This window comes from Indicator indicator, chromosome 1, assembly GCF_027791375.1.
Source record: "Indicator indicator isolate 239-I01 chromosome 1, UM_Iind_1.1, whole genome shotgun sequence".
NCBI classification, from domain to species: domain Eukaryota; kingdom Metazoa; phylum Chordata; class Aves; order Piciformes; family Indicatoridae; genus Indicator; species Indicator indicator.
In genome coordinates, this window is record NC_072010.1 from 86,512,845 (window position 1) to 86,531,693 (window position 18,849).

General features: G+C 41.7%; 1 protein-coding gene across 1 annotated transcript; it reads left to right on the forward strand.

Moving 5' to 3' along the window:
• Positions 1-710: 710 nt before the first annotated feature.
• Positions 711-12,663, forward strand: LOC128970998 (cell cycle control protein 50C-like). The gene is made up of 7 exons (XM_054386381.1): positions 711-920; positions 1,974-2,084; positions 4,843-4,944; positions 6,285-6,369; positions 9,808-9,945; positions 11,240-11,449; positions 12,476-12,663. The coding sequence occupies exons 1-7, from the start codon at positions 711-713 to the stop codon at positions 12,661-12,663; spliced, it is 1,044 nt and encodes a 347-aa protein (XP_054242356.1).
• Positions 12,664-18,849: the final 6,186 nt, after the last annotated feature.

Genomic DNA, 18,849 nt, shown 5'->3' on the forward strand with positions numbered 1-18,849 from the left:
GAATGGGAGAGAATGGATGGATTTTGCTTTTCAGAGGGCAAGATTAATTGAGATGAGTAAATCATCAGCATCTTGGAAAGCCATTGATCCAGATCAGATGTTTTGAGAATGAACTGCTCTTTTGTCATAAAGAACATGTAACTTTTTACAACTCTAAACTGCATCTGAATCAGTAGCAGTGTCTGTAGCAGGTTAAAAAGATTGACTCGGTCTTCCAAAAGCTGTGTTTTCCTCACAGTGCTGTCTGAGCACCTGCAGTCCTCAACAGTGGCATCCAGTGCCATTGGAGTAAAGCTCCTTTCATTGTCTGCCATACCTGTTAGTTTGGCAGCTATGGAAGTGAAGGGAGAAGAAAGAATGCGTCTAAGATGACACAGAAGTCCAGTATAGCCAGCAGTATTCTTGTAAATGAATAAGGCATAACAAGTCCCAGTGAATTACGGGGCAGAAAGCATACATGTGAGCTTTTCCGGGAGGTGTAAGCTAGACACCCTGACCAAAGTACACAATCATTTGATTGGTACAAGAAGATCCTGGGGATCCAGGTACTAATGCAGAAAAGGAGGAAGAGAGAGATCTAGTTAATCAGTAATTCCTGGCCATAATGCAGGTTTGAACAAACAATACAGTTTCTCAACAGTAAGGGCAGTATCTCAGCTTAAACAATACTCGGCACAAGTATATTGTTCCTTCATCTCACAAAGAAGAAAATGAAAAGCAAGACAAGTTTTCCTCCACAAGGAGAGGCACGTCCTTCCAGATGTCCAGATAACACTGCATTCAAACAACAAAAACTACCAGCTTGGAAGCCCCAGCTTAACATTGCAACTGTGCTCTCCAGCTTCTTTCTCACAGGCGCCTTCTGCCTCTCTGTTGGAGTCTGCCTCATACTTTCTGCAAACAGCGTCAGAGAAATCCAGGTTGGTTTGCAGCTGGTGTGGGTGAGGGTGGTGAGGCACTGGAACAGGTTGCCCAGGGAAGTTGTGGGTGCCCCCTCCCTGGACGTTTTCAAGGCCAGGTTGGAAGGGGCCTTGAGCAACCTGGTCTAGTGGAAGGTGTCCCTGCCTGTGGCAGGGGGGTTGGAACTGGATGATCTTTAAGGTCCCTTACAACCTGATTCTATGATTCTATGCTGTTCTTGGATATTTTATGAAAAAGAAATTGGATAATGTTTGGAGGAAGAAGGCTTTGTATTTTTACTTCTGGATAAATATGATGTCTTCATGCCTCGGGCATGTATTCAGCAGCCAGTATTCCTGTGAAAATCCTCAGAGGTAGGTGGTCACCAATAAAATCTGAGTACTGGGTGGTTAAATGGGTAGGAATATCTGAAATATGGATTGTAATTACTGCCACTGGCTGGTAATGTCTGAAATGATGTCATTATTTCCTATGTAGTGTTTATTTCTTCAACAGTGTTTGGTACTAGAAGAACAAACATGTTTGCTGGGGCAGAATCTTAAAATGCAAGGAGCCCTGATATTTAAATGCCTCCTGGAAGCAAGCTTGATTAGACCTGTGGTGGTGTTAATAGACTACTGGTTGGAGCAAATACTCTGCACTACATCAAGGCTGTTCAAGAAGGGTGGCCCATAGTGCATGTGGGAATTCGTGAAGCATTGCTTGGTAAGCCAGACCAAGCTGCAGAAGTGTTCTTCACTCAGCACTCCTTTACGATGAGCAGATGTGGAGGTTCTGCAACAGTTATTAAAAGGCTCTAAACCAGCTTTAAACTAGTAAAAAAAAAAGTGAATGTTCATGGAGGCCAAGTCCTGATTCTCTAAATCTGTTAATTTTTAACAAGAATGTTCTTTTTTTTTTTTTTTTCAAAATTTACATACTTTAATACAAATTACTTTTTAAGAGTCACTTAAAAGAGAACTGATCTGAGAAGTCTTGGAGCTAAAACACTAACCTTTATGTATGTGCATGTTCTTTAATACAATATCTCTGCTTCCTCACTTCTCTGACAGATTGATTATTCAGATAAATGTTCAGAGTGTTCAAAACTCCGTGAAAATTCCTCTAATTGGAATAAAATATGCAACTGTTCTGCTAATTTCACGCTAGAGGAAGATATACTGGTAAGTGAATGCAAGAAACCAATTGAAAATGCTGGTACTTCATGATCATTTATCCCTATATGATAAAATACACTTAATTCTGCTATGTAGAGCTCCTGACTAAATTTTCTTTGTACTTTTTAAAAACATAAAATACTCAAAAGTTTACACTTTCACCTTGGCTGGTGATTTTGATACTCATTTTAGGAGACGATGAAATTAAAAGCAGCCCTGCAGAAAAGGACTTGAGGATACTGGTGGATGAGAAGCTGGACATGAGCCAGAAATGTGTGGTTGCAGCCCAGATGGCCAATGGCATCCTGGAGTACTGTGTCCAGTTCTGGGGCCCCCAACACAAGAGAGACATGGACCTGCTGGGGCAGGTCCAGAGGAGGGACACAAAGATGATCAGAGGGCTGGAGCACCTTTCCTATGAAGACAGGCATAAAGAATAGGGGCTGTTCAGCCTGGGAGAGAGAAGGCTCCTGGGAGACCTTATAGATACATTTCAATATCTGAAGGGGAGCTACAGGAAGGCTGGGGAGGGACTGTTTAGAAGGGCTTGTGGTGACAGGATGAGGGACAATGGTTTTAAACAGGAGCAGATAGATTTAGGTTGGACTTAAAGAGGAAGTTCTTTACAATGAGAGTGGTGAAATAGTGGAAGAGGTTGCCCAGGGATGTGGTTGAGGCCCCATCCCTGGAGACATTCAAGGTCAGACTTGATATGGCTATGGGCAACCTGATCTAGTTGTAGACGTCCCTGCTTACTGCATGGGATTTGGACAAGATGACCTTTGAGGGTCCCTTCCAACCAGGTGCAATCTGTAAATCTGTGAATCAAGATCAGGCTGCCTTTCCTTGGTTGGGAGATGTCAAAGGAGAGGATGAAGATGGAAGAAATTATGTCTGATTGGGGAGGTGACCTCTCTGAGTCATTAGCAAACCACTGGCCTGTGTTGTTACTGCACTGCAAAGTTTGCCAGTGAGAAGGAAATCTGAAACTGACCACTTGTTACAAGCGAACTCCTGTAGTCTTTTTTTCAAGAGTTATGCTGTTTGTTGAATGTTAGGGAAAACTGTTGGATACTAGGAAAAATTTCTTCCCAGAAAGGGTTATCAGGCGTTGGAACAGACTGCCCAGGGAGGTGATGAAGTCACCATCCCTGGAGGTATTTAAAAGATGCGTAAATGTGCTGCTGAGGGACATGGTTTAGCGGTAGTGGTTTAGCAGTAGTGGTGGGACTGAACTCTAGGCAAGAAGTTGGACTTGGTGATCTCAAATGTCTCTTTGAGCCTCAAAAGTTCTATGATTCTATGGCAATCCCCAAGGTCCTTGAAATAATTCAAGTCTAGTAATGTCATTCTGCAGCTTCTTTTGGGAAAACTGTCCTTAATTTCCTGTCCTAAACTACTGGGACAAGTTGCTGAGACTGTTAAAATGCTTGATGTTCTGCCAAAGAGATCTTATTCTTAGTACTGCATAAATGAGCCCTCAAAATTACAGTGCAATTTAAATTATAAATTCACTTTGGGATTCTTCAGTATTGAAGAGGCCATTAAAATACTCCATAATTCTTCAGATTTGTGGTGGCTTGGCCCTGGCTGGGGGACAAATTCCCGCCAAAGCCACTCTATCACTCCCTTCTTAGGTGGACAGGGAAGAGGGGAAAATAAAACAAAAGCCAGCAATAAGGTAGCAATTTAATAATAATGATAAGGAAAAGTAATAGACCATGCAGAAGCAAAAGCACAGAAAGATGTTATTCTCTACTTCCTATCAGCAGACGGTGGTGGGTCTTGGGAAGCAGGACTCTAACACATGTAATGGTTCCTCTGGAGGACAAACACCATTGATGAATCTCCCCCCAGCTTCCTTCTTAGTCCTTATATCTGAGCTGATGCCATATGTCATGGAATACCCCTTTGGCCAGTTTGGGTCAGCTGGCCCAGCTGTGTCCCCTTCCAAGATCTTGCCCATCCCTCTGACTCTCAGAGCAGGGTGATGTTGGAAAAACACAGCCTGGATACTCATTTAGCAGTAGCCAGGGCACTAATGTGTTAGCAGCTACTGCTGCAAAACACAGCACTAGAAGGATGCTTTGTGGAGAATTAATTCCAGCTCAGCCAGACCAAATACAAGATTATAGATGAAAAGTTTCTTCTCTTCTTGTTGTTTAGTAATCTTCTTTCTTGCTTGTATTGGCCTGCCTATCAATCTCCTTTTATAACAGGACTAAACTTTCCAAAGGGTTCAAGTAATTGGTGGGAGGCAGCCTTATTTTTCAAAAAATCTGAAGGAATTAAGAACCAATGGGTGCTTTTTGAAGTTCTTCATGGATCTCTTTATATGAAAAAGGAATACCTGTCTCCACAAAATTATTCGTAGTCATTGCAGGTTCATAGAATCATAGAATTGTTTCAGCTGGAAAAGACCTCTAAGCTCACTGAGTCCAACCATCAGCCTCAGACCACCATGGCCATTAAACCATGTCCCAAAGTGCTATGTCCACATGTTTCTTGAACACCTGGTTCATGGCCAGCCCGTGCTATCTTGAGGAAAATAATAATCAGACATTTTTAATTTAGTTTCCATTTGGTGATTTAAAATATGTTTAATATTGTGCCAAAATGCTAAAACTTGCAGGCTAGGTAAAGACTTAGATTCTAGCCAGTGCCTGCTGAAGTAATTGCTTATAGTTACCAGCACTTCAATATTGAATACTCTCTCTTCTCCTCTCTTTTTTAGCAAGTAACAGAATTCCTCTTTGAATTCTAGGGTGATGTTTTTATGTACTATGGCCTGCAAAACTTCCATCAAAACCACCGTCGATTCATGATGTCAAGGAGTAATGCACAGCTGCTGGGTCGGAATGCAAATGTAAGCTTTCAGAATTCTTTATGCTATGAAAGGGTGACAATTTCCATCAGGTGCATCTTTGACCATATGGAGAGCTAACGAGGCGTAACTGTAAGTGTGTTAAGGTGGCTCTGGGGAATAATAAGAAAGAAGAGATTTTCAGTGTTTGGTTTCTGCTTTTATGATTATCAGGGCCATTATGTCTAATACATTAATAAGAGAGAAAGATTGAGAAGATAAATAACAGAGATTAGTCCAGTGCTGCAATTCTCAAACCTGCACTTTGGAGGGATGCTAGTTAAAAATAGATTGTCTTTTTCAATAAATTTACAGAAAGCTTTTCATTTGAGTGTTTTCAGTCTCCTTAGCCAGAAATGTTTTAAGCTGTGCTTTTATGATAGGGTTAGGGAATTAAGTTGTTCTAAGTCTTTAATTTTGCCTTCTGGCTTTGGAAGCAGACAAAGTTTATGGTGAATGAGGTGATCATGTAGCATTCTAAGTATGCAATTTAGAGGTTTAAAAAGGGAGGTTAGACAGCATCACCTGCAGCAGACCTGCATAAGGAAATTGGAAAATGCAGTCATTACATTCAGGTTTATTACTTACGAATCTAAGCCATGTTTTCTTTGGCTTAAAAGTAGCATTTCTTAATATGCACACAGTCTACACGTTGTCCTCAGAGTACATCTGATGACTGTGCAATAATAATCAGCTATTTCTGTAAAATGCTTCTTGTGACTCTCAAGACATATTCCACATACATCCGTCCAATCATCTTGGTTGTTTGCATCCAGGTGCAACTTGTTTTGGCTCTTCTGCCAATTAGATACACAACTTATGGAGTTATTTGAAAATTTTTTTTGTGTTTAGACCTGAAGATGCATGGTGTCTCACAAACTTGGGTAGAAGAGATGTGATTTGAGATAGGCTTTTGTTATTCATGCTGTATCTTCATACATCAAGATTACTGCAGTTCTGTGTGGGCTAACTGCATCTGCTGTTCTGTACCACCAAAGCAGTCCAGGTCAGAATTTAAAAAGAAGTAAACATAAGATATTCTAGGATAAGCCAGGGTGTTACTGGAACATTTTCACTTGTAACTCTGTTACAATAGCACATCTCCAAATGAGTTTTTGTAGTCTGGAGTTTGCAAATCTGCAGCAAAATTTGGTGAAGAATTTTGTATTCCTCAGCTACAAACCCGTTCATTCGGATGTATCTCTAATGTGACCAAAAGGTACTGGAGACTTAATTATTCAGTGACTATTCAGAAGAAAGAATGGGAGGAGAACATTAACAGCAGCAAACCAAAACAAAAGCCCCAGGTTCTGTGCCTGATTATTCTGTGACCTTGAGTACAGATTCAGAACTGCGCACCCTTTGCCACCTACCAAAATGGGACACCCATGGCTCCCTGTGGTGCTATTGCCAACAGCATGTTCAATGGTAAGTTGGTACCTTCCAGATCTGCTTTGCTAATTTCCACTTGAAACTAGAACACAGGAGGTTTCACCTCAACATGAGGGAAAACTTCTTTACTGTAAGGGTGACTGAGCACTGGAACAGGCTGCCCAGAAAGGTTGTGGAGTCTCCTTCTCTGGAATTTCAAGACCCATCTGGATGCATTCCTGTATGACCTGTCCTAAGTGATCCTGCTTTGGCAGAGGGGCTGGACTCAATCTTCAGAGGTCCCTTTCTACCCCTATCATTCTATGATTACTCCAATCCAGCTGAGTCCTGATAGTTTAAGATTCCTGTCTTCTCCCAGAAAAGATTTTGTTTGGTGATGGCGCTGTGGTGAATATGGAGTTCTGCTTCCTACATTTTAGTAACTAACCCCTCATTTTGAAACTGAGAAACATTTTGCATTTACTGGGACCCTCTTTAATATGAATATACAACAGGAGTCATGAATTGAGTCCCTAGTGAAATAAGGAACAATGATGCAACAGATTCTGTGTACTTCCTTGCTGTCCCCATTTAAGGCTTCAAGGCAAAACCTCCTCGGAGAGATTTTAGATTATTTCCCTCTTCCTCCCCCCTCTTACCCTGTAGGGGAGAAAGAGACAGGGGAAGGAAAAGGGGTAGACAAACAACACATATGGACTTGGAAGATAAAAAGGTAATTTTAACAAGAAATAACAGGTATTGAGGAAGAAGACATATACAGAGAAAATAAGGGAAGATATATATATTTATATATACAGATGTATATACAACCCAGTTGTGTATGACCATGGATTCCCCTCAGATGATGAGGGATTTCTCTGGAGATAGGCTGCAATGCATGGAGATTGGTCCAAACCACATGCAGCAGCTCTCTCAGGCCAAGGCAGCTCCCAAAGCCAAAGCAGGCAGTGAGAGAGAGACAGACTGGAACTGTGCACACCCCCTCCTCCCCCTTAAATAGAGGCAGGAAAGGGCTGGGGATAAACCCGGTCTGGTACCTCCCACCTAGCGTCCAGTGACTCCTTCAGGGTCAGGTGGCTCCCAGCTGCCCACCGGCTAAGCTTTAACCCACAACACTTGCTAAAAATACATATTTGTGTACAATTACGGAGGAGCTCAGGTTCTGCCTTCCCACGGTGCTGTGCTTAGAAGGAGGTGACATGTTCTTCACATTAGTTTGGGCCTTTGGATCTGTGTGATTGCATTTTGCTCTTTGAATGCTGGAAGCATACAGTCCTACTCAGATTGATCCCAGGTTTAATCTTGTCTGTAGTAACCTAGTGGGCATAATCTGCTAAGATTGCATTTTTAGGCTGAAATCCAGAGGACTCCTAGCCATGGACACAGATTTCAGAAGGGATTTCTTTGGGAGGAAAGGAAACAAAAAACCCTTATCCATGCAGCAGATTTTGGCAATGCAGTAGTTGTTATTCAAGCATCTGCCACCGCACTAGAGGACTTGTGAAGAGCAGCTGCATTCAGTAACTTTTAGATCCATTCGATTTTCATCTGCCTGTGCACCCACCTGCTCCCCTAGAAGTCTGATTGATTGGACTGAGCTCTGACCTAAGACAGCAGAGCTATCTGTGTGCAGCCCACACCTTCTGGCTGCAGGACAGAATGCTCCTGCAGAGAAGTAGGGAGAGTAAGATTATAAAATGCTGAGGGTAAACCTCCCAGTGTCTACTTTTTTGTCACAGTGTGATGAAAGGTTCAAGGGGAAGGGGCAGTGTCTGAATCCCCCCTCTGGTAGCTTCCCATTCACTTGAAAGTTTAGCTGGTTGTCTCATTGCTCTCTACTCTTGTTTTGTAAAACGAGGAAGATGGCCAAGTTCCTGCTATGGGAAAGGTTTTTAACTCAAGCTAGCAGGTAAGGGAGCAGTCAGACAGGCAGTTAAGTAGTCTGAGTCAGAGTATTGCAGTTCCTGTTAGTGAACTAATGACGAAGAACTGGTCAAGTAGTGGAGGCACAGAATAATCACCTACTCAAAAGGGTGTGCCTGAGCCTTGACTGAGCTGTGTGAACACAGGCTTTGTAGCAGGGTAAAAAAAAAAAAGTAGAAGTATGTTTTCATTGATGCTCATGCACTTGAGTTGTGTTTTTCATGCTTCCTAAAAAGCAGACAGTCCCCATCTATATCATCTAACTGTCCCTGCCTATTATCTCATTGGCTGCCTAGGTGTTTACATGAATGTTAACCACAGAATCGTAGAACCATTTTGGTTAGAAGAGACCTTTAAGATCATTGAGTCCAACCATTATCTAACTCTACCAAGCCTGGTGCTAAACCATGTCCCTCAGCACTACATTTTTGCATCTTTTAAACATCTTCAGGGATGGGGATTCAACCATCTACCCGAGGAGCCTGTTCCAGTGTTTGAGAAACCTTTGAGTGAAGAGGTTTCTTCTTATATCCAACCTAAATCTCTCCTGGTGCAACTTGAGACCATTTCCTCTCATCCTATTGCTTTTTCCTGGGGAGAAGAGACCAAAACCCACCTCATTCCAACTTCCTTTTGAGGAGCTGTAGAAAATGAGGTGGTCTCCCCTCGGCCTCCTTTTCCTTGCTGAGGTTGCACTCAATCCCCTTATCCAGATCACTGATGAGGATATTAAAGAGAACTGACCCCAGTACTGAGCACTGGGTAGATAATACTACTGCTGATCAGTGTAGTACAAATTATCCCTAGCAGATTTAGTCCAGGAAATCCAGCCTTTCTAACAGTGGTCAGTAGGAAGCATTGCAAAAATGCATGTGGGTCATACTAGAAAATATTAATGTTCAACTAATCTAAGTAGGAAATTATAACAAATAAAAAGAATTTTTTTTTTGCCCACTGAAACAGGATGGCATGGGTAAGCTCTATTTTAAATATCTTTTATTATTATTAAAGGAAGTGTTTATATCCAAATCGGTAGACAAAGTCTAATCAGCATAAATCTAAAGCAAAATTTTCTCCAAAGGAGCATGGATTCTCTTGGCTGTGCTTTTACCTCTCCCCTGTTCCCTGAAAACACCTTACATGTAGCAAAACAATCAGTTTAGGACACCTCTCAAAGAAATGCTAGGGCAACCTAATAAGAAGAGTAGTTTCTGCAACTAGCTAGAGAGCTCCGAGAGTACTTTGCAGAGAAGCTAGTCATGCAGGAGTTGATGGACATGAGAGACTTTCTACAAATGGATTCAATAAGATTATTGGTAGGAATACATTCAGTCTTCAAAACTTCAGAATTTCTAAGGCTCTGGAACCCTAGCTCTTCTTGTGGATTATACAGTGCTCTGTACACAGTCATGATGAGACTCTTCCCAGGATTTATTGGTTTGCTTTCCATTCACTTGAAAGTTGCTTCAGTGTTACAGGTTTTGTTAGTCATGGTGGCAATTAGAGTGACTGTCTTTCAGTCATATATACTGCTGCTTGTATTCCCTGCAGATACTATTGAGCTTTTCTACAATTTTAACTCATCTGCTATTCAAGTTCCACTGCTGAAGACTGGGAACTGTTGGTGGACAGATAAAAATGTGAAATTTCGCAATCCAAAATCATACAATCTCTCTTCTGCTTTTGCAGGTAAGATTGGTTCCTCACATTTCAATGACTTCCCTACCTGCCCTCCCCCACTGCCCTGCCTGAGGATCTCCCATTCTGAGATGAATTGCCTTTGAGAGAAACACCTCCCAAAGAAGGCTGGAGAAGCAGCTTTAGTGGGTGACTGAGAACAGAAGACACGTTTAGATAAAAGATCGCTTTATCTTTTGAATCAACAACTGAAATAGAGAGAAAGTGGTTTTGGAAGACTGCAATTAGCCCACATTCACACCCTTTTTGTAATGCTTATTAATCTGTCTAGAGAAAGCAAGACTGAAGTTACTTTATTTCTTTTCCTGTTGAAAGCATCTATGAAGGAGAATTGCATATCATATCTTTCCTTCTTTATGCCTTTGCAGATGCTTAGGCAGTTGCAAGACAAGTGAGGCTGCCATCATCACTGGTTCTTTCAAACAGCTGTTTCCTTGTTACAGTTAATCTGTATTAAAGTGGAACTAAAAGCTTCCTGTTCTGATCAGGGCAGTGGTGTGCTGGATGCAATTTGCAAAAGTCAATTATCTAGGTAGTTTTGATATGACAGATTCTAAATATCATAGACTGTGCCATTAGACTGCAAAAAGGTGCCTGTCTGGTTGTGCAGGAATACATCAGTATCTAAAAATGAAGATTTGTAAATAATCCCTCCCCAGCTTTCTTGGGTGGAGAGCTACAAGAATGCTGGGGAGGGACTGTTTACAAGGGCTTGTAGCACTAGGACAAGGGACAATGGTTTTATACTAGAGAAGGGTAGATTTAGACTGGGCATGAGGAAGAAGTTCTTCACAACAAAGGTGGTAGAACACTGTAACAGGGAGGTGGTGGAGGTCCCATCCCTGGAGACAAATTCAAGGTCAGGCTTGATGGGGCTCTGATCAGCCTGACCTAGCTGGGGTGTCCCTGCTCACTGCAGGGGGATTTGACTAGATGACCTCTGAAAGTCCCTTCCAACCCAGTGCATTCTATGATTCTAGAGTGCATGTCATTTGCTGAAGAGGCAAGAATCCAGTATTTTTGTGTAAGTCACTTTGGTTTTGCTGTGCTTAAAGTTTCTAGTGTGCAGCAACCTCTGGGTACTGCTAAATTCTGTTTATTCATATTTGAGGTGAATAGAAATGCTTGGGTGAAAAGTGTTATGTAGTGTATTTAATTTTCCAGTCATGGTATGTTTTTTCTCTCCAGTATCTCGTTCTGTGTTGGTTGTGAGTAAGCCCAGAATTCAGTCACCACCTGTTTTTACTGACAGTATGTCTTTCCTGGTTTCTTTCTTTTGCATCAGGGACAGCAAGACCTCCTTACTGGCAGAAACCAGTATATTCTTTAGATGAGGAAGATGAAAAGAACAATGGTTATCTCAATGAAGACTTCATTATCTGGATGCGAGTGTCAGCCTTTCCCACGTTCCGAAATCTTTACCGGCGTGTCAGGCGGGTAAGGTACTTTGCAGATGGCCTTCCTGCTGGGAATTACACTTTTCGTATTTCCTATAGTATCCTTTCATATTGTCCAGGACTACCAGATGCAGGTTGGAGTGGCTGGGATTTGTACAGTAAAATGGCAAAGAAACCAAGCAAAACTAAATCACTGTGAAAAGACCTAGTTTTTCACTAGGATGAGACACTAGGCATGGATTCTCTTTAGCCCATGCAGAGTTAAGTCATGTCACTCAAATGGGAGCACATGATTGGATTTGACTTCTGAGGGGGCTGCTTTTGGTTGGAGTCAGTACATGGGAGCTTTAACTGAAGAGTGGGAGGCTGAAGATGTTGTTGCAGCTGGAATGTTTAATAGTGGCCTAATCAGACGTGTAAACACCCTTACTGGGGTGCATGGAAGTGCCAGAGGCATCCCTGACATTGAGAGCTGTGGGGTTGCCTGTGTCAGCAGAGCCCTCTGGTGGGTTTGGGCCATGTACTGACAGGAACTTTTGTGCTGGTGAAAATGCACTCTCACTCTGAACACTGTGAACTTTGCTGACTGAAGAACTTTTGTCAGCAGGGATTATGTCAAGATGACTATAAATTTCTTGTCATTGTAAACAGTGTAGCACAGTTCTATTCTGAAAGCTTCCACATGGAGAGCTGAAAGGTAAAATCATGTAAAATTCTGGGTAGACAGTACGTTAGGTATAGGTGAGCACATGGCCTCAGTGAGAATATGTGGAGTATCATCATGGTAGGCTGCTCAAAAGGCTCATTTTCAAATGAGCCTTCATTGCAAATTAACACAGTAGCAGTTACATAAATTATAAGTCTGGAATTTATAATATAAAATAAAAAATATTTTCATGTTCACACAGACACTGTATTTACAATAACTGAATTTCCTACCACCAGCTGCTCCTGGGTTTTTTGAACACAGAGACATCAGAGGTCAGTTAAAAGGATTCTTGCAGCAAACATAGTTCTCTAGACTCTTCATGCCTTGAAAATCTTTTTAACCATTTATCACTACTTTTTCTCCTCATGGACATCATGTAAACCTTGTTAGTAGAACCTTAATATGCTTTTATCAGATTTCCCTGTTACCAAATTCAAGGGGAGGAAGCATGTGGTTCTTTCAACCGTGGTATGGAGCGGAGGAAGTAGCCCATTCCTGGGAATTGCCTATGTGGTTACTGGCTCAGCAGCAACCCTGACAGGTTTTGTGATAACTGCCATCCATTTAAAGCTCAGAAAAAAGAAGATGTACTTTCAGAAGTAATAAGGTTCCCTGGCTTTCTGGACAAAGGCAAAGCTGTGCAGTGAAAAAGAGCACGCAGCACACACCTTTCATTATTTCCTCTGAGCTCTGAATTTGTTTCAGTATCAGGTTTGGTGATCATAAGCAAATTGAGAGGCATCAATTCATCATCCAAACTCAAACTTTCCCTAGGCTGCATTCTTACTAATGTACGTGTGCTCCTAAATTTGTTTCCTAGGAAACTTCTAGTGTGATCAACATCAAACAACAGATAGCATAGTGGGTTGGAATTGCAGTGGCAAAGAAATTACATGGCACTAATGGCTGGCCAGAAGTAAGGGTCTGTATTAATTTCGTACTTAGCCCTTAATTCAGACAGTTTTTCTCTGGAGCTTTGGATGGGTAAAAAGTGAGTTCTTGATCCAACAAAAAGGTGGTAAAATCTAGTTGTGAGCCAACCATGCATGGGCTAAATGGCTTTATGTACTTTTTAAAGCTATCCTGAAAAGCTAGCGATTTACCGCAGCCTATTGATCACAGTTTGACTCTCAATTTGTGATTGAACACAGGGCATTTGTTAGGAGTTTGGAGTTTGTTTAAGCACAATTTATTGGTTTTACCTAGGTACTGAGACCAAGCTAGAGGGCATCAAAACACTGATACACATTTTAAAAATTATTATTGAATAAAGAGCTTAAATTAAAAACTCCTTCAATTTTAACAGGAAAGTCTACCTAATATAATTGTTTGTCCACAATTGCACTCCTACCTACCCCATCCTTCCACAAAGAAGTTCACTGAGCCTTACCTGACATGAAATGTCTTCTTCCTTTTCAAGCCCCATTTTCTGTGCTGTGGTGACTTATTGTCAATAAAAACAAAGCATCAGAAAATCTGTGAATTTAATTTTCAAGAAGTAAAGACTGCAGGTCACAGAAGGCTTACCGATTTTCATGTTTCATGTCCAAAATTTTACACAATTAGGAATTACTTCCAGTTTCTCACAAAAGATAGGAAGAGCACTGAAGAATTCAGGTCAAGTGTACCATGATTCATCTAAATTTTTTGTAATTTTTTGTTGTCGTTGTGAAGGTGCAAATGGAATAAAACATTTCAATTCCCTTGATAAATATGCTGTGTGCCTTACCTCCCGCTCTCTGCCCTCACTGGCAGCCCAGAAGGCCAGCCATGTCCTGGGCTGCACCAAAAGAGGTGTGGCCTGCAGGTCAAAGGAGACCTCTACTCTGCTCTTGTGAGACCTCACCTGGAGTACTGCATCCAGCATTACACCCCCCAGCACAAGAAGGACATGGATCTGTTGGAGAGGGTCCGGAGGAGGGCCACAAAGATGATCAGAGGGCTGGAGCACCTCTCCTGCAAAGACAGGCTGGGTGAGTTGGGTCTGTTCAACCTGGAGAAGAGAAGGCTGAGAAGGGGAGACCTTATAGCAGCCTTCCAGTGCCTAAAGGGAGCCTAAAGGAAAGCTGGAGAGAGACTGTTTAAAAGAGACTTTTATCCTGTCACTTTTGTGGTGATAAGGCGACAGGCCATGGTTTTAAACCAGAGCAGAGTAGATGTAGGTTAGACATTAGGAAGAAGTTCTTTACTGTGAGGGTGGTGAGACACTGGAATGGGTTGCTGAGAGAACTTGTGGACAACTAATCTCTGAAGTGTTTTAAGATCAGGCTGGATGAGGCTTTGAGCAACCTGGTCTAGGGGAAGGTGTCCCTGCCCATGGCAAGAGGGGGTTGGAAAAAGATGATCTTTAAGGTACCTTCCAACTCAAGCCTATGATTCCCCTAAAAAAACTTCCACACTAAAACAAGAAAGAAATCACAAAGAGGCTGTGTGTCACTGTCAAAGCCAGCATCTGCTTTTGAAAGTGTTTCAAAACCTTTAACAGCCTCTGGTGAATCTGCCTGCAGTTACAGAATGTACCATTTCCATTAATCTCTGCTTCATCGTTGTGACATGAGCAGCAGAAGAGATGCTGCTCAAGTTCACAGCCTGGACTGCTAGTACAATCTTGCTCTGTCAGTGGTTTATGCAGATCTACTAGGCTAAGGTGTCTGTCATGGTCAGCTTTTCCTGGTTGAGGCGAGTTGCCTCCATCAGAAAGCTGTAGAAATGGGATTCCAGTGCTTTAAACCCTTGCATCTTAAATCTGTCAAGAGCTGTGGGAGAACTCTACCCCTCACTGGACTGGAGAAGACAGAGCACAAAGCAGTACACTGAGCAATGCTTAAGCTCATTAGTCTAAATCACTTGTAACAACAAGACATGCTCCTAAACATTTTAAGTCCTTTTGGTTAGCCCCTCTGCAAAGGCATGATGGGAGTTGCTGTCAAAACTGAACTTAAATTTCTGGATTTCTGGCTCCAGAAGGACCACAGGAGCCTCTTCTTGCTCTCCCTCTTTTTTTTTTTTTTTTTAGGGTGTTTGTTTTTTTTTTTTTTTTACATCCTCAAAGAAATCTACTTTCAGGAAATGGTATGGTATCTGGGTGGTTAAGTCACAGTGCAATTGTCATGGATTTTATTTCTTCATAAAATATCTGGTAAAACTGTTAGTAAAAGGAGAATGAATAATGAGGTATCTATTACAGTGAGTCAGTGTCTACCAGAAAAGAACACACAGTCTAGCAAGTAGTGCTTACAGTTTGTCCACTGTCTCCCAAAGGTTTGTGCGAGAACCTCCTTTCTTGAAATGTACATTGTCCTCAAACAATGTCCTATGTTGTCTTCACCCCCTCCACAGAGAAAGCCTGTCTTCAAACAAACCTTCTTCTTTCTATTATTCCAGAAGTTGTCTAAGTCTTCATTTATAAACCCCAAACCTCATTTTGATATTGAAACAGCTTCAAACACATCTTACATCCTTCTTGTACCCTCTGAGCAGTGTTTTTTGGAAGCTGTTTCTTGAGCTCTGGCAGTTAAGTGTTGTTAACTCTGAGCAGTTCTGCAGCATCTGTCTGGTCATTTGAGACTGCTGCCCAGCCCAGAGCAAATGGAGTGGCAGTTTGGATTAACTTCTCCCAGCAGATGGAATCTGCCTTGATTGGAAGGGTGGAAAATAAGTTTTAGCAACCTCCTTATGCTGCCTTTTGTGCCAGTGCTATAGCCATGCTGTTGGTCTGCCCCTTGTGCCAGAGCTTGGATGAATGTGCCTGTTCAAGGACATTTTGAAGGTGTGTTCCTCAGTGCTCACATTGAAGAATACTCTAACTATATGGAAGGTGTATTAGAATTTTTCAGTGCTGCCTTATTCTATCTTGTGCAGGGGCTGAAACAGAAGTGAGAGCCCTGCCTGATGAACTGGCCTTAGGTAACAGCAAAAGCCATCATTAGCTGGAATCATAGAATTGTTTAGGTTAGAAAAGACCTTTAAGATCATCTAGTCCAACTGTTAACCCAGCACTGCCACCACTAAAGCATGTCCCTCAGAACCACATCTACCTTCAGGGATGGTGACTTCACTATGTGGCTCATTGCTATTTGCTAACAATGCAACGTATGTTTAATATAAATTAAGCTATTAATTATTCATGTGTATTGCAGTTTGAAGGATTCAGTTCTCTTAAATATGGGCTCTGCAGCAAAACAATCCCTATTAGTGACTGCTCCTTGTTGTTACATGTCTCAGAGAACTGTCCCCTTTGTCAGCTGCTGATACCAGCAGGATGCATAATTCCGGATAAAAATGCAGTGTGCTTTTGCACTCCTATTTTGGCTGTTAGAAGATCATTAGGTCAAACTGATCAGGGAAAGCATACTGAGTGAGATTTGAAAAGCAGAGGTATGAAGGAAGCAGAGATGTTCTACAATACATGCACTTTTAAAATACCTGGAATGTCATGATCAATGCTGTCTTTGTCACAGTGCTGCTTTTGCCTTGCACATTCAATTTTATCTATGAAGATTACGTGTCTTCAGTAAAGAAAAAAACAAAACAAAACACTTTGGTAAAACCTTTCAGAATTTAATTTTAATTACCTTATCTGTCCAGCATACTTCCACCAGGAGTGGGCCTTTTTCTATGAGAGATTATCTTACTCAGGCTTGTCAATTCAGTACAAAGATGTTCACAAGTTTAAGACTGAAGAGTGATAGCAAGAGCTGGACCTGGAGAGTGTAAGCAGCACCACTGTGAGTGCTACATCACTAAGCTATGAAAGACTTGCTGCCTTTTATTGTAGTATTTTGGCATATCAAAATGATTTAGTGTTTGAATCTCTTTCTCTTTAAGCACAGATGCCAGTGTTTAAGAAAATAGCATAATATGAAATTTTTTTTTTTTTTTGCTTTTGAAGGAAAACACTGATTCTGTTGTTACTGCTACCTGAAGCCTCCATCTGGCATCGTTGCTCTATATTCAAGCCCTTAGAGCCCACGGAACTTTGCCTATTTCCTTCACCCTCAAAAAAAGAAATATGCATGTCAGAAATGGGGTTGATATTTGGTGGACTGAAATGTAGAATCACAGAATGGATTGGGTTGGAAGGGACCTCTGAAGGTCATCTAGTCCAACCCTCTTTGCAGTATAAGTGTTGCAGGGTGCTCCAAACCCCCTTTCCCCCACCTCCTTCTGCGGAGGTTTGAGTGGAGGAAGACAAAGGCATAAAACTGCCTTCCCGTGGCCCTGGGGGCTTGAGCAGGAAAGGTAAAAAGGCGCCTTTCTTCCCGCCGGCAGCCCCTCATGTGTATTCGGGCGTGCAATCACCCGCGCTGGGATTTGGTAGTATATATCGGCACTGGACATGTTGTCTAGTGAAATCTCAAATAGAGTGACCAGAAAGCGGTGTCGGACTCACTCTGGACTCGGTTTCCTGGGATTTGTGCTGGGACTTACTAGATTTGTGGCGACATTAGCCAGTAGCACCTGGACCTGGCATCTTCCCCAGAGCTCCCTGCCCCGTGCTGGAGCGCCCCTGCCTGCCATAAAACGGCGGCTGCTGGCTGGAGACACGCCGGCAGCGCGGCTTCTCTTGCGCTGCTCAGGCAGTGCTGCTCCACGAGATTTGCCTCGTGGGAGCTGTACCTAAGGACACTTTAACTTTGGCGGGTCCCTTTTCCTTGGATTTATGCCGTGTGATCCACAAATCGGATTATAAACTTGCAGTTCTGGAGGCGGCCGCGAGGAGAGACCCAGGGACCACCTCCAAATTCTACTCCGTTTTCGTGAGTAAAATCCAACTCATTGGCTTTCCCTTGGGTCCTGGCTTGCCTCTGATTTTACAAGTGGGGTAAAGCTATTTTGTGGCTTAGCCTTTTCCATTTCCTGAATTCTCTAAATTGTACTGAAGTTGCCCATACGCATCCTTGTAGAATTCATGACCGAATAGAACCTGCAAATAAAATTTAATCAGTTTTTACATAATTTTGGGGTGGCATTTTTGGGAAACTAAAGATAACTGTATTTTTATAATTCCCTCCTTGTTAATTTAATCCCAATCAAAACAATAAGTATATCTCGAAGCATCATATCATAGATGCTTAGAGTGCTAGGAAGTGCAGGATTTTTTTCTTTTCCTCATCTTTCCTTCAAGAACAAAAAATAAAAGAGGATGTCATTTACTGTCATTTTTTTGCTTTTGGGAAGTGGATATTAATAAATGGGAAACTTGAGAAAGGCTTACCGTTAGATGTAATCTGAATTTGTATGGTACACATGGACTAAAACAGATGAGCTAAATGGGATGTAAGCTTCTGTTGTTGGGGCTTTTTTAATAGGTATTTTCATTTGCAGTTTTTGAAGGTGACAGTTACATGTGGGAATATTGTATATTCTGGAGTTCTGTAGATGAATTTTGGTGGCAAAAATACTTGGAGGTGAAAAGATCCTATTATTATGAGAAATGTATATACAATTATATGCAATTTAAACCTCATTTACAAATTACAGGGAGGTGTAAGGGAGAATTCTGTTTTAATGTAAAAAAAACGTTGCACTGCTTTTGGTTGCCAGCTCCCTCTAGGACTGAATCTCATTAATAGGTTACATATCTATACCTGTATGAAGAGACATAAGAGTGAAGCTGGAGTTACAGGAATTTCAGTAGCAGTTACGGAATTTTTCTTTTTTTCAGGCATTACATTGTGATGTGTGTATCTTCAGCATCTGTCTGCCTTGGTCATTTTTTTCTGTATTTTAAACATAGGCACTCATTTAACTGATCTAAAAATAAATCACAGAACCACAGAAAAGTTG

What these genes read in the sequence shown, in the direction of transcription:
- LOC128970998 (XM_054386381.1), top strand. Translation starts at nt 711, where the DNA reads ATGAAAAGCAAGACAAGTTTTCCTCCACAAGGAGAGGCACGTCCTTCC. An exon ending in CGCTAGAGGAAGATATACTG is followed by an intron (nt 2,085 to 4,842) that starts GTAAGTGAATGC and finishes TTTGAATTCTAG; the next exon opens with GGTGATGTTTTTATGTACTA. An exon ending in TGCCAACAGCATGTTCAATG is followed by an intron (nt 6,370 to 9,807) that starts GTAAGTTGGTAC and finishes TATTCCCTGCAG; the next exon opens with ATACTATTGAGCTTTTCTAC.